The 22,166-nt window shown below is 40.2% G+C and overlaps 2 protein-coding genes across 3 annotated transcripts in view; one reads left to right on the top strand and one right to left on the bottom strand.

Moving 5' to 3' along the window:
* The window catches only part of ddx43 (DEAD (Asp-Glu-Ala-Asp) box polypeptide 43), a 41,403-nt gene extending 27,723 nt beyond the window's left edge, over positions 1-13,680 (top strand). For both annotated transcript variants that reach the window (XM_079691114.1, XM_079691115.1), the window contains 10 exons: positions 5,881-5,999; positions 6,258-6,368; positions 6,760-6,901; positions 7,213-7,313; positions 8,257-8,344; positions 8,572-8,699; positions 10,567-10,676; positions 11,955-12,093; positions 12,359-12,446; positions 12,878-13,680. In XM_079691114.1, the coding sequence (XP_079547240.1) occupies positions 5,881-5,999; positions 6,258-6,368; positions 6,760-6,901; positions 7,213-7,313; positions 8,257-8,344; positions 8,572-8,699; positions 10,567-10,676; positions 11,955-12,093; positions 12,359-12,446; positions 12,878-13,117 (1,266 nt within the window). In that variant the 3' untranslated portion in view covers positions 13,118-13,680. The remainder of the gene's footprint in view (positions 1-5,880; positions 6,000-6,257; positions 6,369-6,759; positions 6,902-7,212; positions 7,314-8,256; positions 8,345-8,571; positions 8,700-10,566; positions 10,677-11,954; positions 12,094-12,358; positions 12,447-12,877) is intronic.
* Positions 13,681-17,178: 3,498 nt separating this feature from the next.
* cgasa (cyclic GMP-AMP synthase a) lies at positions 17,179-22,114 on the bottom strand. The gene is made up of 5 exons (XM_079690395.1): positions 20,781-22,114; positions 20,408-20,621; positions 19,748-20,005; positions 19,510-19,609; positions 17,179-17,708 (listed from the first exon to the last, which is right to left on the bottom strand). Exons 1-5 carry the CDS (start codon positions 21,531-21,533, stop codon positions 17,378-17,380), a joined length of 1,656 nt encoding a protein of 551 aa, XP_079546521.1. The 5' UTR covers positions 21,534-22,114; the 3' UTR covers positions 17,179-17,377.
* Between the last annotated feature and the right edge of the window lie 52 nt (positions 22,115-22,166).

Here is a 22,166-nt window from a genome sequence, read left to right as displayed (position 1 = left end):
GGTCGATAGTGTTTTTGAGGACCTCTTTGATTACAGATTTGAAAACATCGTTGCTTGCTTTAAAAGTAGCACAATTCATTATGTTAAACCTTCGAAAGTATCTAGATATCCCTGCCCTAATGCCAAAGGAACTGCACACGGAATATGTTTTGCCCTTTGATGTCTGTCTGGACCGCTGCGTCAAAAAGGAGGGCTTCTGCCCCATTACTTCTCCGCTGCTTTCTTGTTCCAGTATGTTTGCTTTTCAACCCAACGGTATACTGTTTTTCTCAGACGCGGAGGGATACTGACTTGTTGTGAAAAGTAACTTACAATTCTACCCGTGGTATACGCTCAGTATATCACAGCTAAGAACCAATCAGATTGCTTGATTTGACTTTTCCGTTTTATAAATATGCGTTAACCACGCACTTATTTCTTTGTTGTGGTAGATAATTTTTAGTGTAAATCTAAGGAACAAGTTACCTTTTTAAACACTCAATTGTGGTTGCTATAGAGATGTAAAAATGGTTGTTTAGGATTATGCACATCTTTAAAGCGATACATGGAATCAAGTGTAATCTTCTTTAATGTAGCTATAAGCCTAGTTAACTTTTCCTCTCGAAAAAATGAACAAGGGCTCACATTTTACTTTCATTTTACTAGGGATGCTCCGGTCGCCGGAATCAGTATCGGCTGATACCGATCCGATCGAGTGGGCGGGGCCTATGGGGATCTTCCATTTAAAGTGATGTTTGTGATGTAAGTGCTTTGAGCACCAGGAAAAGCGCTTTATAAATGTAATGTATTATTATTATGTTTAAAACTCAGTTAATGGGGCTCATTCGCTGGCGCTTCCACAAACAACAATCAACATAATTATTACATTCAAATGAAGTACATTATTCAAGTTTACATTAACTTTGGATAATAACAGGGGAGAAATGAGCGGAAGCGCTCTCTTTTCCTCTCTCTCCCTCTCTCTCCTGACAGCCTGTCAGTATCCCATGCAGCTCACTGATCCAGTAATGAGTGACCCGACAGTGAAGAATAAACATATTTATAACTAGTTTAGCTTGTTCCAGAGGTAGATGAAATAGCTGTTAGGGGTGTAACGGTTCACAAACATTTCAGTTCGGTACGTACCTCGGTCTTTAGGTCACGGTTCGGTACGTTTTCGGTACAGCAGAATTTTTTTTTATCACAAAACATAACAACTTTTTTTTTTTGTATTATTATTATTAAACTGAGTAATGTATTCACTCAAATAAATACAAAATATAATAAAATAAACATTAAGGTGCAGTATTTCGATGAACTGAAATAATCTGTATTTGAACTTTACTGTACTAGTACTCACAAAACATGAACTATTAGTTTGGGGTTTTTAATTATTATTAAACTGAATATTCACTCAAGTAAATACAACATATAATAACATAAACATTAAGGTGCAGCATTTCGATGAACTGAAATAATCTGTATTTGAACTGTACTGTACTAGTACCTAAGCAGCCAGTTTGACATTATGACTTGCTTGTCATTGTATTTTCATGTTTTTGTACTTGTCCACATTTCTTGCCGAAAGGGCAGATCTGCTGGCACTAACAATGTCTCCTGCTGTGGAGAACACCCTCTCTAGGGACAGAGGTAACAGATACAGCCAGGTAGCGCTTTGCTAACATGGCAACATAAGGATATTTGGCGTTTGTAATAGCTTTGGCTCAGTATGAACTTTTTGCGAGTGGTGGAGGCTTAAATGCTAGCGGGAGTTGGGTTTGCACTTCAGTCTTTTTTCTTTTGGTACCGGTGATATTCACGTTCAGGTGCTTGCCTTTTCAAATGAGTGTGCAAGTTTGATGTATTGCCAGCCGCGTAACCAATTTTAGTTGAACAATGCCGACAGACAGCTTTGGTTCGGTCCACCTGTCTTTGTCTACAATCCTTGTACGTAACTGCGAAACCAGAATGTTCCCAAACCGGAGACTTCAATGATGCTGGAGGATTTTCGTGCTCAACTTTATCTGCGTTCGCCATTTCTCGTCCAATGAAATGACTTGCTCGCTCTATGACGCGTTGAACCCAATGCGAGCAAATTACTCTGAATGCTGCGACGCAGCAGCTGAGATTACTTCCAAAAAGTTGTTCACGTTCTACATTTTTTACGTTTAACGTTATATTTGTTAGTTACACTTCGGTAAACACGTGTACCGAACCGTTTACCGTTACACCCCTACTAAGTGTGTTAGGTCTAACTCTTAGTGTGTGTTTTGCTCACCGGTCCGTCACAGCGGGTGGAGCTGCAGGGTTTCTGCTTCACACACGTTGCATACCGCTATTTTACTGTCTTTTTCGGACACGTTAAAATACTGCCAGACCGGTGAGGCCATTTTGGCGAGCTTGTTTTGCCGCGCACAGAGAAAAGTGTCAAGTATTTTACACCTTTACATGTTTCTCAATGCCCAAATAAGGAGAGTGATGCAAGAAGAAATTAAACATAATCCTCATGTTTCACTTTCGTTTCACTGTAAAAGGCTTGGTCTGATGAAATAGATAATGGCTGTTTGACAATGTTCATTCTGTGGAAGGGGAGAGGCTGCAACCTGAACTGAAACCACTGGTGTGATGCCATTAGATTAGTATGTGTGCAATCCAGTTCAGTGACACTCCCTATATCTTTATATTTGAAAATGTTGACGTATCTAATCGTTTTCAAGAAATGTCAACACGAGTTCCCAGAAAATCATGAGTTGTCCTTTTTATTTGAACTACCAATATCTCCAAGTTGTCTATATTCAAACAATTTGAATACGCAGTATAAAATGTGCTTTAGTCGAGTTCAAAGGGTTTACTCAATAAGGTTCCTCCATGATTTTTGCCAAGTTAGTCTAAACTTGCTTTTCTTTTTAAAATAAATAAATAAAAAGGACTTCCTAGGTTAAGGTTTTTCATATTACCATAATGTAAATTAATGCAAAGGCAAGTTTATTTGTATAGCACCTTTCAACACAAGGCAATTAAAAGTGCTTTACAAAAATGAAAGACAAAGTTAAAGGTGGGGTAGGTAATTCACTTCAGAAACACTTTTTGTTATATTCCATGGAATGCTCTTAAAGAGCCTGTGACAGCCTCCCAACAACTGTTGTGCAATGAAATATTGGGCTACTAGTAATCTCGAACTGTCAGTTTAGAAAAAGAAGGTGCGATACCGTTCCGATAAATATCAATAATTTCGAACATCGCGGGGAAATTCCTTCGACTCATTTTGAAGTTATGGGGGAAGCCGGAAGCGACGTCAATGCGGGAACGCTTCACTGTGCGGCGAGAGAGCCAAACGCGGACAAAGTGTGTTGTCATGCGTAGAAATTGTGAATTACTGAGTTTAGGCACGTTAATAACGTTTTAATGAAGTTGACTACAGTATATTCATATTTGTCAGTGCTTTCATGTCAATTCGGTGAACATAAACATAAATGATCGTGGTGAAGATGATGATTAAATTAGGATTACAAATCGGTAGTGAGAGCTGCTGAATTTCCTCCCGTCGGATGTGAAATAAAAACAAATCGATTATTTTTGTAGTTGTAAACTCAATTGGATGAAACTACATTTCTTATTGCTTTCATGTCAATTCGGCGAACATATGATACATTCAATGATCGTGAGGATGATGATGTAAACATCTTTTGTTTGAGCCGGTCTGCATTTCCTGATGAGAAAACAAACCGATGCTTGTAGTTGTAATACACCAACATGGATTAAACGTGTGTTTTTTTTCCCATAATGTTGGGGAAATTAATGGATAAAATGCACGGATTATTATTATTATTATTATTACCACTCCGATCGGGACACTAGGTCCACCGTTTCCCCGCAGCGAGTCTCCCCCCGTTGACAGTTTACGTGGGCTGGGCTGGGTGCAGTGGCGGACTGGCCATCGGGACGAATCCCAATGGGCCGGTACCGAAGTGGGCCGGTCGGATAAGTCACTAGCACATCTCCCGCTCTCCCCGTTGACAATTTACTAGCGGTACCGAAGTGGGCCGGTCGAGAGTCACGGGATGATTTTTAGTCCCAGTCCACCACTGGCTACATGACCGTATGATCGCCCATATTGACGCACCTAATTCCTAAACTTCTAACAGATACAACATAAACCGATCCTTCAGCCTCATATGAGCTCTCGGACACGTTCAAAATTAAACTGTCATCGCTGTCTGAGCTAGCTGCTGTGTGCGCCATCGTGCGTTTACATGCAGATGCTGGGATCCTGAACGGTGCAGCTGGAGCGCTGTGCCCGCAATGACGTCACACATAATTTGGCGGGACTTGAAGAATCCCCGAGAAGATCCAGAAAATTGTCAACATTGAAGGGCAGATTAATGGTTATCAAAGTACAAATATCCAAAATCAGTTCAGTAACGGTTTTCAAGGGGACATTATTTACTCAAATTGATGGGTTTGGATGATGGGGGAAACTCGTGTCACAGGCTCTTCAAAGCTCCGGACACACCACGCCGATTTTGGCCGTCAATGGATGTCAGCCTGACGATGAACCCTACTCAGATTGGTGTGTCCGGCACCGCCGTGTCTTTTCGGCCGTGCCGACGCCTTTTTGGCCGAAAACTACCGATTCTACATGTCGAATCGGAAGGCAATCGGCCAAAGGCTGTCGGTCAAAGAAATCACTCCGATTGGCTGTTCAACTAGCGAATCAGTGCATGAGAAGCGAAACGGAAGTGAAGGACCCAAACAAACTATTAAGAAGGCAAATCTGAGTTTTCATTTAACTCCAGCTCTCGACACAGGTTCGGGAAAGCCCCATGAGCTTCTCGCTGTAGAGTGAAAATGGAACGCACACGCTATTTGTTGTTTGTTTATATCACGCAGTCTGTTCTGCTCTCGGTGTATCACGCAGTCTGTCTTCCGGTTGTTTCCTCTTTTGAATGACGAATACACACTACCGCCGCCTGCTGGTAAGGAGAGTTATTGCCACGCATGCGCAGTTCGTACGTGCTACTTGGCCATCGGCTGAAGTCTTTACGGTGTATTCCAGTAGTGAACACACCACGTAGTGCGACACATGGCCAAGACGCTGAGACATGAGGCGACACAACAGTCGGGTCCGTCTGTCAGTTATTTGGTTCTTTTGGTGCTTGGTGTGTCCCTACCTTTACATCTCGATAGCAACGAATACATTAAATGCTTTGACAATAAATACATTAAAAAAAATAATCTGTGGAAGCCGTGGCGCTGTAAAAAGCACGACCAATCATCTGAGCCGGCCCGGCTAAAAATAACTGGATGGCCTACCTGCCTGTCAGCCTTCCATCTGTGCACAAACTTATCTCGTGCCCTCATTGGTCATGTGCGCGTCCGTGTGTGTTGGAGGAGGGGCTCTGTAAGGAATGGGCAGATTTTTTTTCGGTTGTGTATTTTCAAATTCTATCATACTCGAGCTGGTTTCTCCATTCTTACCTAATCATTTGCGTAGGTGTGTAGTGTGATTCTGTGTAGTTTATTTATGGCATCCCGTTGGGTTTGACGTCATCTGAACAGGACATCGCACGCTCACTGCTTAATAGCGCGCAAAGCTCCGTTTACACCGGTTGTTAAACAACATCGTTATGGGGAAATGCAAGTTTGCGTCCAAATGGTTGGAAGATAAGGAGGAAGGACAATCAATACTGTATATAGTCAATGTGAGGCAAAGTGTGTCGCCAAGGTAACCGGTTAAAACTCAAAGTGACGATGAGGTCTTAAAATGTATGGAAAGGGTCTTAAAAAAGGTGTTAAAAGTTCTTACATTTGACTTCAGGATTCCTGCATATACCCTGTAAGTACAAAATACAATAAAAGCCTTGAATCTTGTATGTATGATATTTGTGTTTTCCACCTCAGTCTCAGTCGTGGCCAGTGTCTCTGAGCGGAGACGACGTGATCGCCATCGCTCAGACAGGAACGGGCAAAACTCTGGCCTACCTGCTGCCAGGCTTCATCCACATGGACGGACAAGTTGTGTGAGTTCAGGACCCTTCCTTTAGGTATCGATGTTATACAACAAAGTGTGTTCTCTCTTTACTTGTACTTAATTATGGTGTGAGTTGTGTGATCTTTTTGTGTGTGCATGTTTTGTTTGTTTATTTGACTGGTACAGCACTTTGATCTGGAGGTTTGAAAGTGCCTTATAAATAAAGCTGTGTTGTATCTTCTTCTGATTTAGAGCTGTTTTATCCGTCAAGCTTCTTATTTCTTGTCCTCTCTCTCTTCCTTGACAGGCCCAGATCCAAGCGGGGGGGTCCGGGCATGTTGGTGCTGACTCCCACCAGAGAGCTGGCCCTACAGATTGAACAGGAGTGCAGCAAGTACAGCTTTAAAGGCTACAAAAGGTCCAGCAGTCTTGTTCAAATAAGTCTTAGACAATATTTATAATTTGTACATCCATTATTCACCCTGATTTTAAAAACACTTCAAGGAGTAGCACACTGGCATGAGCTGCTGACGCCAAAGTGTTTTAAAATAGTCATGTGTTAACGAGAATTGATCAATGAGACGATACTGCTTGAGTTGTGTGGCCCCTATTTTTATTTATCATTTTCTCAGTTTTTGGATTCCTCAGTCACTCTGGAGGCATATGTGGGGGTCAAAACAAATGTATGGTAACACGGGTTTAGTACTTGATAAACAAATCATCGTTTTTTGGGTGGAGGTATTCCTTTTATTGAATGAGCTTATCATCACGGTGACTCGGCCATGACAGTTCCTCCTCTGTTCTCTCAGTGTCTGTATCTATGGCGGAGGGGACAGGCGAGCTCAGATCAACGCGGTGAGGAGCGGCGTGGACATCGTGATCGCGACCCCAGGCCGACTGAACGACCTCCAGATGAACGAGCTCATCAATCTGCGCTCCATCACCTACTTGGTCTGCTGTCGGCTTTTATCTGTGACATTCTTCAGGTCTAGGGTGTTGACATAGGCCAGGGCTATATGTTTGTTTTTAAATGTTTTGTTGGAGTACAGATGGGTTGTTTTTGAATAACTGCTCTGATCATTAGTAACCTGTGTGCTTTTATTTTTATTTTATTTTATCCTATGTTTTATTGTGTATTGTGTTTTTAGCACTTCTTAACACGTGGCTTGTGTAGTCATTGATTATCTTGTGATTCCTATGATGTCTTAATGTTTTGTCAAGTACTTTGTGACGCTTTATAAATAAATGTTTCTTACTTAAAGGTGCTGGACGAGGCAGACCGGATGCTGGATATGGGCTTTGAACCCCAGATTATGAAGATTCTGATCGACATCCGCCCCGACCGACAGTCTGTCATGACCAGGTATAAATCAGGTCACGGAAAGTTCTTTATTAGCAACATTTTTCAATCACGTGTAATAGACGGGACACTGGGACACAAGCAAGCGTTTAGATTGCAGACACTGTCCATAAAATAACAATGTTGGTTTGTTGTCCTTCCACAGTTTAGAGATTGTGTTATAGTGCATGTATTCATCATTTCAGGCCATGCGTTTCATCATGGTGTATATTTATTACCGTTTTAACATGAAAGTTATATATTCTGTATCACAACATTGTCATTTATTTACATTTTGTCAAAAGAAAGGTAAGAAGGAATGGGAAATAAATGTATAATTTAACGGAAACAATTTTAAAAAGCCAATTTGACCCCTGCGTTGAATTGCTTTTTATAGGCTTTTCCTTACAGAAGTGCTATGAAGGCTGTTCGACATATTTGAGGAAGTGCGGCTTACAGGGTTCTTACGGTCATTAAAAACCTCACGGAAATTCGTAATGCTAATTCCAGGTCCTGGAAAAGTTATGGAAAACAATATTTTTCCCAAAGGTTTGGAAAATGTAACTAAAGTTGCATCCAATATAATTTATATTTTAGCTAATCGCCGAAATAGTAATACTATAATAATACATACTGTATAGTAATATAACGTAAAATGGCATTTAACTGTTGAGGTATTTTGCTGGTGAGAGATTTGAGTTGCTTTAGCGTGTAGAAGCTAGTAAGCCTACTATTGGATTTGTTTTAGATAGGCACAACATGTTTCATATGCAGACCTTATTATCCTGTTCCATGTTAAAATAAACCATTTTCAGTTGTACGCTGAGAGTAATTGTTTTTGGTCATGGAAACTTAGGTAAAGGCCATGGAGAAGTCATTGAAAATCATTGGTGAAAAAGTGTATGAACCCTGGGTTTAGAATTTAAAAACTAGCTTTGTTAATCTATATCAAATGTCCATGTTTCAGTGCCACCTGGCCTACAGGTGTGAGACGATTGGCAAAGTCCTATCTAAAGAACCCCATGATGGTTTATGTGGGAACCCTGGACTTGGCGGTAAGTGAAAATAAAATATTTAAGTGTCTGTGTTGATTAGCTAATTAAATGAGAGCAAACAGGGAAATTCAGGTTTGTCATTCACAAAAAAAAGCTAAATTATTTCTCCTTTATATATTCTTATCAGATTGGTCCTTTTTTGTTTAATAGTTTGTAGAAAATACATTACAAATCCTGTGTTGTCTGATAATTCATGTTTACTTACTTCCTGTTTCTCTTGGTGTCAGGCGGTTAACACAGTGGACCAAACGGTGCTAATCGTCCGTGAAGAAGACAAAAAGTCCTACTTGTTCGACTTCATCAGCAGCATGCTGCCCGAGGAAAAAGTCCTCATCTTTGTTGGCAAGAAGATTGTGTGAGTGGGGAATGGGTCACTAACAAATGGTTTGTAAACAAGGAAGTAAATAGTGGTTTTAACTACCTCCAACAGTTGCTGGTAAATTCAGGGTGTCCGCGGGGTCTTAAAAGTTGATAAATCAATTTAGCGAAAATGAAGGCTATTAAAAAGTATTAAACAGCATTTTCCAAGGTATTACATTTTGTAGCTTGTTTTCAAAAGGTATATAAATTGTCCAAAGAGGTTGTATTCTACAGTCTGCCTGAATGTAATCATTGCGTAGGTGTGTAGTGTGATTCTGTGTAGTTTATTTATAGCGTCCCGTTGGATTTGACGTCATCTGAACAGGACATCGCACGCTCACTGCTTGATAGCGCGCGAAGCTCCGTTTACGCCGGTTGCTAAGCAACATCATTATGGGGAAATGCAAGTTTGCGTCCAAATGGTTGGAAGATAAGGAGGAAGGACAATCAATACTGTATATAGTAGGGGTGTAACGGTTCACATTTCGGTTCGGTACGTGCCTCGGTTTTTAGGTCACGGTTCGGTACAGCAGAAAAATGTATCACAAAACATAAAATATGTTTTTTTAATTTTTTATTATTAACCTGTGAATAATGTATTCACTCAAATAAATACAAAATATAATAAAATAAACATTAAGGTGCTGCATTTCGATGAACTGAAATAATCTGTATTGGAATTTTACTGTACTAGTACTCCCAAAACATAAAATATTAGTTTGGGGGTTTTAATTATTATTAAACTGTGAATATTCACTAAAATAAATATAATAAAAATCAACATTAAGGTGCAGCATTTCGATGAACTGAAATAATCTGTATTTGTACTGTACTAGTACCTAAGCAGCCAGTTTGACATTATGACTTGCTTGTCATTGTATTTTCATGTTTTTTTAAAGAAAACTTTACTTGTCCACATTGCTTGCCGAAAGGGCAGATCTGCTGGCACTAACAATGTCTCCTGCTGTGGAGAACACCCTCTCGCTAGGGACAGAGGTAGCAGATACAGCCAGGTAGCGCTTTGCTAACATGGCAACATAAGGATATTTGGCGTTTGTAATAGCTTTGGCTCGGTCTGAACTTTTTGCGAGTGGTGGAGGCTTAAATGCTAGCGGGAGTTGGGTTTGCACTTCAGTCTTCTTTGATGATATTCACGTTCAGGTGCTTGCCTTTTCAAATGAGTGTGCAAGTTTGATGTATTGACAGCCGCGTAACCAATTTTAGTTGAACAATGCCGACAGACAGCTTTGGTTCGGTCCACCTGTCTTTGTCCGTCATCCTTGTACGTAACTGCGAAACCAAAATGTTCCCAAACCGGAGACTTCAATGATGCTGGAGGATTTTCGAGCTCAACTTTATCTGCATTCGCCATTTCGACAGTTCCTCAAATTACTGACTAAATTTGAACGCATCCCTGTGACCAGCTCCCATAGTATGCCTCTCGTCCAATGAAATGACTTGCTCGCTGTGTGACGCGTTGAACCCAAATGCGAGCAAATTACTCTGAATGCTGCGATGCAGCACCTGAGATTACTTCCAAAAAGTCGCTCACGTTCTCAATTTTTTATGTTTAACGTTATATTCGTTCGGTACACTTTGGTACACACGTGTACCGAACCGAAGGGCCCTCGGTACGTGTATCGTTACACCCCTAGTATACAGTAAATGTGAGGTCAAGTGTGTCGCCAATGTAACCGGTTAAAACTCCAAGTGTTGATGAGGTCTTAAAATGTATGGAAAGGGTCTTAAAAAAGGTCTTACATTTGACTACAGGATTCCTGTATATACCCTGAAATGCCAATTAACCACATACTGACTTACCATTTCAGTGAAGAGTATGCTTTTGTCTCATGCTATTTCAGATGTGATGACCTGGCCAGTGACATGTGTCTGCAGGGCATGGCTGTGCAGAGTCTCCATGGTGACCGTGATCAGTGTGACCGTGAAGAGGCCCTCAGAGACTTCAAAAACAGTACGTAGCGGAGAGGAAAGTGTGTTTCTCTGTCTGGGGAATCAGGGCAGACTGAAACCAATGAGCTACCCACAAGTCAATGCTAAAAAGCCAAATTCAAGGTTCAAGGCTTTTATTGTCATGTGTGCATCGCTACAGTGTAGTTATGACCAGAGTTCCCGTTAGCCGGTAATTACCAGACTTTGACCGGTAAAATATGCTGAAGACCGGCAAATCTAAATCGCTCCGGTCAAAATGAACGGTCAAAATAATTTTCCCTTAGCGCAATACCGCATCAGTTGCGCCACTTATGTGACAGACAGAATAGTCCATTCTAATGTCTAACACTTAATGTGGAGAAAGAGATGTCCTGTATGGGTTGATTGTGTGTTGATCTGTTGGTAATGCCTTGGGGTTCCGGTGGGCATGTAAACAAATGCATAATGCTGCGCTATACTTTGTGGCCTCACCCAGTTGCATAGCGACGCTTATTGTTTAGGTGTCTTTAAATAAGCAGGTAGTCCTATCATTAGCTAGATCTGATCGATATGGACATAAACGCGAGTGAAGTCTAATCTGACGGGAGAGATAGATCAGCTGCTGCTGACGAGTCGACACGCAGCTCTGCATGATCACCTGCAGCGGTGAGCGGAGCAACACACACACACACTTCAGGTTAGAATATCACTCGTAGCTATTTTAATCACCTCTCAAACTACCTAAACTAGTTATAGATATGTTTAGTTTTACTGTTGGGTCACTCATTACTGGATCCGCGAGCTGCATGATGCTGGCGGCTGTCAGGAGAGAGAGAGAGAGAGAGCGCTCCGTTTATTATTCCCGTGTTATTGTAAGTTACTGTACACTTTTGAATAATGTCGTTAATCTACTATAATTAGTTTGTTTAATATCGAATCATGTCAATTTGTTTTAAAGCTCAATAAATAACAAAGAAGACCTTTGACCGGCACTTTTCTAATTTTGTCCGTAAGATTTCAACTTTAACGGACATTTTGACCGGCAAAAAAATATTCTAGCGGGAACTCTGGTTATGACAAGGAAAATCTTAGGTCACAGGCTCCTCCAACAGTGCAACACAATACAACAGATAATAGTGCAAGTTAATAGAAATAGTGCAGAATAGTCTATATACAAGTAATTGGAATATTGATACATATAAGTTACAACCAGATGAAAGTTATGGATGTTCTTTCAGAGGTGCAGGTGTTGAACAGTCGTATGTCCTGTAGGATGAAACTGTCCCTTAGACAATTGACCAACAATGTAATATTTCTCCAGGCCGAGTTCGTATCCTGGTCGCGACAGACTTGGCATCTCGAGGGTTGGACGTCCATGACATAACGCATGTTTATAACTATGACTTCCCACGCAACATAGAGGAGTATGTCCATCGAGTGGGCCGCACTGGACGAGCAGGGTAAGAGTTTGTGTGTTTGTCATTAGTTTACTTTGCAAATTGGCTGGTGAGCCCTCTTTATTTTTTGATTAATTAAAACATCATCTTGTGGCTTCACAATTCAGTTTTTTCTCTTTCCCGGTTATTTTCATATTTCCTTACTCCACTTTGTACCCCCTAGTTTAGGAGGGAATGCAACAGTAATGATCACCTTATTCTGAGAGTCTCACAATTTGAAAATCACTGCCAGTGTCTGTGTTTTAATGGTGATGCATTTATGCTCCAGGCGCTCAGGTGCTTCCATTACCCTGGTAACAAGAGAGAACTGGAGGATGGCCGCTGAGCTGATTCTCATCCTGGACCGAGCTGGACAGGTTGGTGCAAACATATTATTTTGACAAACCTTTTGCTTTACTTTAAAATGTGTTTGACAGTAAGGTAACTCAAGGTGTTCATAGAATTGTCAGGCATGCACAGGGGCGTCCCTCTCCCTTTGGTATTTCACTGCTGATATTATTTACTAATAAACAAAAGCATGCTATTGTTTGTATCGAGCGCACTTATTGTAAGTCGCTTTGAATAAAAGCGTCAGCTCAATGTAATGTTTCACTTCGAATCAATATATTGTTGAGCAAATGCTTAGTTTCCAGCTAGTATTAGCAATATGAAAGCTTAAGTAAACACTGTTATTGAAGGGGATGAGTGTGTCATGTCATCTGAATTGAACATCTTTTAAAAAATATATATCATTTTAGTAAAATACCTCATGTCTAAATGCATGTACTTATTGTTAATCCTGTTGTAGGACGTGCCTGAGGAGCTGGTGATTATGGCAGAGAGATTCGAGAAGAACAAGAGGGACAAAGAGATGGACAATCCGAGAGGAGGAGGAAGAGGAGGGGGAGGAAGAGGAGGGGGAGGAAGAGGAGGAGGGGGATGGGGAGGAGGAGGAGGAGGAGGTGGTGGTGGTGGTGGAGGAGGATGGGGAAGGAGAGAAGGTGGAGGGAGAAGAGGCAGAGATGAAGACTCTGAATGGGCGTTCTAGTCAAAGTCCACACATATCACAAGGTTCCCTACTTAAGGACTCAGAAGTGTTTATAAATACAAACAAATCGTTGTTGTCCACACTTTGTTATAAAAGAATAAAAAAATACTATCTGTCAGATAAAAAATAAAAGCAATATACTTTTCGGAGTGAATTATAATTTAGGAATAACGTTTTTCTCATCAGCTTATTACAGGATCTGTGTTACATTTATTTTTGATTGTATATATTTTCTTTTATACATTTTCTTTGATTGAAAGTTGTGTTTGCATGGGTTTTGATGGATTGCCATCCTTTATCAGTGAGGCACTTTGTGTTGTGCTTCTGTTTAGAAAAATGTTTGAAATGCACAATTCTGACAGTTTTCTCCTGTCTGTAACTCATCAACCATTGCAGTGTTAACAATCACTGAATCTTTTGTTCATGTCATTTCTTTATCAGGCCAGAATTCAATCTGTAAAATAAATTCTCCTTTTTAAAGAGATTTGACACCATGTGTATTTTATTAGCTTGGCAGTTTGTCATATCGAAAATGTCATGTGATAAAGAAATGACTAAATCTGCATTGACTCATTTCCATAAATCAACTACCATGGGAACATTTTACAAAGAAGACGCCGAAGGTAAATGTTAGTTTATAATCATTAATTAGAAAAAGACAAATCTATTCAGTCTTTTAATTACCAAAAATGTATTTCCACAGGAACTGAAGCCCAGTATTAAAGGTGGGGTAGGTAATTCACTTCAGAAACACTTGTTATATGCTCCTCTTAACATCCCGATAGCAATGAATCATCATCAAATGCTTTGACAATAAGCAATAACTACAGAAAAATAATTTCATCTGTGGAAGCCATGGCGCTGTAAAAAGCACGACCAATCATCTAAGCCGGCACGGCTAAAATAACTGGATGGCCTACCTGCCTGTCAGCCTTCCATGTCGTGCACAAACCATAGACTGTATATGGCACAAACTTATCTTGTGTTCGTTCGTGGCGGTTTCTCAATCGCGAAGATGCTTGCTTGGTAGCACATGTCTTCCGAGTCACTTCATTCAGAAGCTAGGCAACAATCCTTCCTGGCATTCGGAAAACGAAGAGTGGAACAGGCTACCACGTGTGCAGGTGTGCGTCATATGATAGGCCCCGCCTTACATTTTCCGCCACAGATTTGGGGAAATTGGTCCGTGCGCAAAGCATTGTGGGGATTTGAAGGACGCGAAGTCTACCCATGTGCAGCCTCGAAATTACCCCCAAACCAAGGACGCGGCCTCGCTGGAATTCCAAGTATGCTGGAGATTGGAACAGTCCTTCGGCGGCACTCGATGACGTAGTATCCTTGAAATATTGGCTTGGAAGCCAGTTTCCTCGCGATTGAGAAACGGCCCGTGTGTGTTGGAGGGGCTCTGTAAGGAAGTGTGAGTCTGAAGGGGCAGATTTTTTCTGGTTGTGTACTTTCAAATTCAAGCGCACTCGAGTTGTATGGAGCTAATTTCCTGCCATAACTCCACAAAGAAACTAAACCGGTTTTAGAAATGCCTCATGATTCACAAACAAACACAATGTGGTTTGCAAATACAAAAAACCATCTACAAACTAATGCATTTAGTTTTGCAAAGAAAAAACGTATCTATCAAATAAACACATACCATGTTTCTAATAAATCATGTTTCAGAGACAAATTCAGCATAGGTTTTACAAGTACACACATTGTTTTTACAACTACAACACTTTTTTTTACAAGTACAAACTTTTTCTTCTCAGGGTGGAATATTACTGCCAAAAGTCACGTGACTTTTGGCAGTAATATTCCGCAGGCGCTGGCACCATATATATTATATATATATTAAAGTAAATATTTATTCAGATAGCTGTCTAACAGAAGTTAAATTAATTTCTCACTTATTCTGACAATGTACTTAACCCCAAATAAAAGAACCCAATAAAAAGAGTTGTTAAATAATAGTGAAGTCACGTTGTAATAACAATAACTCATATCTCTCGAGTTTTATTTTTCAGCTTTGCTAAAAGCCAATGTGTCAAGTGTCCTTCCTGGGTTGCCGTCCGGAGTTCTCCAATATGGCGGACCATCTCGCACATGCGCAGTACAGATCGGGCAGGGGGACGGATCGGGTAGTGACAATCATAGATATATATAATATCTATGGTGACAATGGTACAGACACCGGCCCCTGCGGAATATTACTGCCAAAAGACTCACGTGACTTTTGGCAGTAATATTCCGTCGTGAGAAGAAAAAGTTTTGTACTTGTAAAAAAAAGTGTTGTAGTTGTAAAAACAATGTGTTTACTTGTAAAACCTATGCTGAATTTGTCTCTGAAACATGATTTATTAGAAAAATGGTATGTGTTTATTTGATAGATATGTTTTTTCTTTGCAAAACTAAATGCATTAGTTTGTCGATGATGTTTTGTATTTGCAAACCACATTGTGTTTGTTAGTGAATCATGAGGCATTTGTAAAAGCTGTTTAGTTTGTTTGTGGAGTTATGGCAGGAAATTAGCGCCATAGAGTTGGTTTCTCCATTCTTACCTACCCTACCGTGAAAGCTCCTCTGAAGCACATGGACAGGAAGTGACTGCTCAGCTGACCATGTAAGATTTACTAGAAGACTTGTAGATGTGGTGGTGAATGACTAAGCAGGAAATCAAAGCAAAAACACAGCTCTAAGGATTCCTATAATATTTAAACATTTCGCAATGTTGTTCTTTACTACTGTAAGCCATGCCAGCTTTTGGTGGTTTGGCTCTGACAAATGCAGAAGTGTACAAATCAGTTTCAACACCGTTTAGAAAATGTATCAGCCAGAGGTGGGAAGTAGTGCAGTACAAATACTTTGTTACTTTACTTCAGTAAATCTTTCTAGTATCAGTACTTTACTCCACTGCTTATTTTTCTGATGACTTTTACTTCTTACATTTTTAACACAAATACCTGTAGGCTACTTTCTACTTCTTACATTTTCCAAACAGGCCGGTTACTTTAGTTTGAATGTGTGTTTGGTGGCGTGATCATTATTATTTAGAGTCATTGCGTGCCTATTGATTTGAACACAATCCGTGTATCCATCATTTCCTGGTCTTCTCTAAAGAAGAGGGACCAATGAAAACGTTGTCATGTTGCCGTTGTTCAGCATGGAAACATTCATTAGCTAACAATGACATTATTGTTCTATTAATATAAAGGGAGGTCAGGTACTCTTTAAAACAGCTGCTAGTTATGGGTACTTTTTACTTAAGTACATTTCAAAGCCAATACTTCTTTACTTTTACTTGAGTAAAGAAGTTTAGTCAGTACTTCTACTTTTAACAGAGTATTTTTAAACACGAGTGTCTGTACTTCTACTTGAGTAAAGGATGTGTGTACTTTTGCCGTCTCTGCTGTCAGCACTTCTGACACGTGAGCTGGTCGTTCGAGGACAACACATTTATGTCATGCTATCAGGCCCTTTCTTCAACACAAGTGAAATACTAAGGTTTTTCTGTTTGAACCCATTTATTACAACTTATTTAGTCTTAACATGATTATTTTCCAAAGCATTGCAACGTTTTATACATTTGAATGTCTGCAATTGTTCCATGGTAGAAAAGATTCAAGCTCAAATGTATTTGAAGTTGTATGTCACATCACTGATCTAAGAAGTCCCGACCAGCACAGTCTTAACTTTTCTTTATCACTCTATCATCATGACTTTAACTAACAAACTTAAGCGCACAATTTTGTGTTGCATAAAACTTGATTTCCCTTATCACTATCTTTTACTTCTTATTTAAACCATTATATAACCTACCCTAAATGATCATGTTTGACTTCTTGTAAGATTATGAAGTGTTTTGCTGATGTAAATAGCAATGAGCCCTTAATTTATAAAAAGGGTCTTAGAGAAGTTATTAAATTAAACTTCATGATTTCTGCATTTCTTGCATCCTTCAAGATAGTTAGCGATTGACAGTTTGTGTTTACTTACATTTTCTTACTTTGACTTTCATGAAGGACTTGGTGTTGCAGTGCATTTAAGAAATACAAAAGAAGCCAAACATGGACAAGCTAGACATTTATTAAAAGGTAGGTTTAGAGAAAATAAATCAATGTGGTAGACACAAGCATTAATTACAACAATTCTATTTCAAATATGCTTTCTTGAACAATGACCCTGGGGTTAAGTTGCCCAGTTCTTTGTTGAAAGATGTTTCAAACTCTCTGCGGTGACGTCACAGGTCAAACTCTTCTTGTGAAGTTGTCATTTGAAAATAGAAAAGCCTTTGTCGCATTCCTCCCTGATGCAACGAGCCAGGCTGTTGCACTTGTTCCTGCCGAGACTGGAGAGCAGGTTCTGGGTTGGGATGAAGAAGTTGTTGAGTATACCCTTTTCCAGATGGGACACAAAGTCCTCCAGAAGCAGGCGGAAACACTGGCTCAGACTCGAGGCCCTCCAGTCCGTGTCTTTAGTTCTGGAGCAGCAGGCGTGGAGCAGCGTGGTTTTGGCGTGATAGGAACAAAACTTTTCAAATGAAGAGTTGTTTTCCTTCAGCAGACTGAGAAGGTGCTTCAAGAGCTTCAAACAGTCCTTCCTGTATGTAAAGACAAAGGAACATACTTATGTACCCTTAAATTGAGGACAATAATAATCTGTCCAACCTCAGAGCACATTACAACAACTGTGAACACACACACACACACACACACACACACACACACACACACACACACACACACACACACACACACACACACACACACACACACACACACACACACACCACTCATAGACTCCAAGCACTACTATGTAGACATACTTATGGCTATTTTACTAATATATATTTAGACTGTAAGTGTAAATATGCACATTGACATTGAATTGTATCTCGTTGCACTGTCATCGCTACTACCTCTGCTTTTACCACTTTTATTTCTTTATTGTGTCTATTTTTTTACTGCAGTGAGAGTTGCCAAAGAAATGTCGTTGAACTTTGTATGATGAGAATAAAGATATTTAAGCAATAGCTCACGACAGGCCGTGGTATATGCTCATTATATCACAGCTAAGGGGGTTGTCGACCCTACGCAAGCGGAGGGTCGACAACCCCCTTAGCTGTGATATAATGAGCATATATCACGGCCTGAAGTGAGCTATTGCTTTTATAAAACGGTTACCAAGTGTGGCAATATGAAAGAAAAATACACACTCTAATTTAAATAGTTTTTATTAGTAAATAATGATGTTCAAAAATAAAATAGTCCCTCCGTTGCCTTCTGCACAAAACATAGTGCAAGGTGGTTGCTATGCAACAACACTAACAGCGAGCGAACATATTAGACCGAGAGCGTTGATCCATTATTTGGCTGTTTATTTACATTAATGTGTATGTTGCTGTTTATTGTGCATCCACTGAAAACCTGTCCAGCATCAGTAGCATGGCTTATGTGGTCACTTGTATAGGTTGAGGTTGTTCGAGGCTGTTGCTTGGCGTGGCGAGAATATTGCTCCACTTTCTCCGGTCCCCGAGATTGGGCTTCCAGTAGCTCTGGAGAGAGCTTTCGCACCTGTGGCCACTAACGGTCATAATTTCTCTGCTTTGTTTCAATACCCGCATCAGAAAGCTTTTGAATGGTGGTACTTTTCCAGTTGGTCTACCTCCTCTTCACGTAGCTCTGCATGTTGTAGTTTAGGTGCTTTTTTTTTTCTGGAGATAGACACTGCTCAATCCACTCCTCCATACTATAGTAAGACCCCCCCCCGGAGGTCGAAGTTAATCTTAAATGTTTCCATTTTATGCTTTGTAAGTTTGTTTCGTAACGGAAGAAATTTAAATATATTTATAAAACTGACAAGTCAAATCAAGCAATCTGATTGGTCGATAGCGTTTTTGCGGACCTCTTTGATTACAGATTTGAAAACATCGTTGCTTGCTTTAAAAGTAGCACAATTCATTATGTTAAACCTTCGAAAGTATCTAGATATCCCTGCCCTAATGCCAAAGGAACTGCACACTGAATATGTTTTGCCGTTTGATGTCTATGTCTGGACCGCTGCGTCAAAAAGGAGGGCTTCTGCCCCGTTACTTCTCCGCTGCTTTCTTGTTCCAGTATGTTTGCTTTTCAACCCAACGGTAGGCCATACTGTTTTTCTCAGACGCGGAGGGATACTGACTTGTTGTGAAAAGTAACTTACAATTCTACCCGTGGTATACGCTCAGTATATCACAGCTAAGAACCAATCAGATTGCTTGATTTGACTTGTCCGTTTTATAAATTCTATTATATTCTGTAATTATACCATTGTTGCCAAATATACATAAAGACTTGTTTTTCTAAGTAATGGCAATTGGACAAAAGACTAGTTTTACTTGAGGATTAAGTTAAAATCTTCACCTGCAGCAGCGTTCTCCCTCTTTCTCACAGCATGTCTTCTGCGATCCATGATTTTTCAGTATGGCCTTCTCAACATGAGAGAATGACACCCTCCAAGTATCTGCGTGGTAAAGAAGAGAAAATACTCAACGGGTAAGGAAAGTTTAAGCTTCCCTTTTTTCCAGTTTTCATTAATTAAATAGCTTTAAATATGTAAAAGCCCCAAAATGTTGTGTATGTAACAAAGAGAAAGACTTACCCTTGGCGAGGATCCCGTCTTTCTCTTCTGTACCTGTGCCTTCAAATTTTGGTACAAGATAATATGGCTCCCACTTGTAATCCCGCTTTACTTTAGTGCCCAGCCAGCTATCTATTTGAAGGCCTTCTTTGGTGAAAGATGGCCAGCTCGATCTAACCTTGAGGCTCAGAACGATATCCAGTGAGACGGTGACCGATTGTACTGTTCTGATCAGAGTCACTGCAGGGCAGCCTTTTTTCTTCCTTATCACCTCCCATCCTGAAAATACAAACAAGAAGCACAATTTAGACCAAGTATTCATTATGGTTTTATAATGTACATTTGACTAAAGCAGACTGGCGGCTCAATTTCCAGTTAAGTTTGAGTCGCCGAGAGGCTAAGCTTGGCTTTATGCTGCGATGCGTTTTCAATGAGAAAGTCCATAGGCCTACTGAAGTAAGATAGTTTGACGATATTTAATAAACAAAATAGAAACAGTAACTATAGGGACAAAAACGGTCAACAGAGTTCAACAGTGTTCAACAAACAAATAAAAGTTACTTAAACAAATAATGATAATACAAATAATGAACTCAGGCTAAGTAGCATTTGGCACCTACACAGACTTTTTCCTTACGATTTCCCTTTTGGATCTTTTTATATCTACGTTCTGGCAGTTACCTGTATATTTCTTGGCACATTCCTTGACTTTTGCCCTGAACTCGTCCAGCATTTTACTGGCGGATAAAGTGCCGCTCTCTTCAAATTTCTTCAGAGGGCTATTGCCACGTTTTAACTTCACACTGTAAAAGGCTCCATCATCTCCAAATGGACTCACGTCCACTCGGTCAACTGGAATGGCCAGCATGACATCAAATTCATCCGGATTGGAAATCTGCAAACACAAAAAAATCACATTATTTAAAGACATTTTTTTTCAAGTACGGCACTAACTTAAGTATATCTTCCACCTACTTACAGACCCCTTGCTCTTTTCCTAAGAACTGATGAAACCCAGTGTTTGTTTGAGGAGATATGAACCAAAGTGACTTACCTTGAGATTTTCATAGTAACTCCCAGTCGGTAGTGGTTCGGCTTCTTTAAAGCATTGAGTGTTCTGTTTCAAATGTGAAAGTATGGCGTTTACAAGTTCATTAACAACTTTGGAAGTATATGATTTTTCATCCGTTTTTATTCTTAATTTGTCCAGAGTTTTGGAGAGGATCGGGTCCACTTTGCCTTCACACCGATCAGCCTTCGGGTTCTCCTTGGGTCTCAGTGGCTGCATTTTTGTCTCTGGAATTTTGTCTTTGGTAGTGCATGTTTTTGCCGTCTTGATGTCCTCCGGCTGCACCTTCGTCTTCTCCTCTCTAGATTGTTCTGGGGATTTTTCCTTCCTGACACATTTTTTTTCCTTTGTGGTTTTTGGAGAATCCTCTGTAGTGCCCTTTGGCTGCATCTTCTTTGACTTTGTAACTGGTTCTGTTGTTTCGGCTTGTCTGCCTTGCACAGGAGCCTTTTTGTTCACTGCAGGTGTACTTTGCTGCTTGCTCACCTCTTCTGTGAAGTGTTTTGTGGTCTTCTCTTTACAGATGCTCTGTGCAGATGGCTTTTCGTCAGTGCTGCTCAGCTTTTTCTGCACCTTTGGTTTCTGTTCCTTTGTGGCGCCTTTCTGCTTCTCTTCTTTAAAGTCCTTCCTCGTACATCTGGGGGGAGATTCATGTTTCATTTCCTCAGGTTTAGATGTACTCTTGGCACACTTAGTGTCAGGGCTTTTTGCCTTGCATGTTCTCCCTCTACCTGTCATGATGCTGCAATGAGAGCAATGAAACAGCTCTGACAGTTATACCCAAAGAGTTTCCGGGAAATGAATGAGAACACGCCCCTTTAGTTTTCCTGTAGTAAGTGTTTATACACCCACTCCACTCTTTGTCCCTCAACACACATCTGCAACATGAGTCATGAGTCATTTTCAACAGCAACTACTCCTTTGATTACCACATCAATACAATCAAAGGAAAAGTATATTTTGTTCACACTAAAAACGTGTCTCCACACACCACTCTCCTTCTTAACTGAGAAAGAAACTTTGATCCATACCTTCATCACATTCATAGATAAACTTCTCTATATCCGAAACTCTGCTGCACCTGTCTTCACACCAGTGATCATGTCGTCCTTTAGAACTTCCACTGGTTTATTTGTTCCCACAAAACATCTATTACAAATGTGTATATCTTAAGTGAGGTGTTTTCATATGATCCTTTTATCTTGTGTACACAATGTGTGTTTACAGTGTATTTGAGTACTACGAGAAGCGCTCTGTAAAAACATTTACTGTATGCATTTTCGTATCATATGATTGTCACACACTGCATTTGAAAATTCCTATTTTGTTCCTGAACCAATGGCTCCATCTCCTGGACACATGCTCTGACTG

This window comes from Notothenia rossii, assembly GCF_949606895.1.
Source record: "Notothenia rossii genome assembly, chromosome: 6".
Lineage (NCBI taxonomy): Eukaryota > Metazoa > Chordata > Actinopteri > Perciformes > Nototheniidae > Notothenia > Notothenia rossii.
This window is presented reverse-complemented; position numbering and strand designations above follow the sequence as displayed.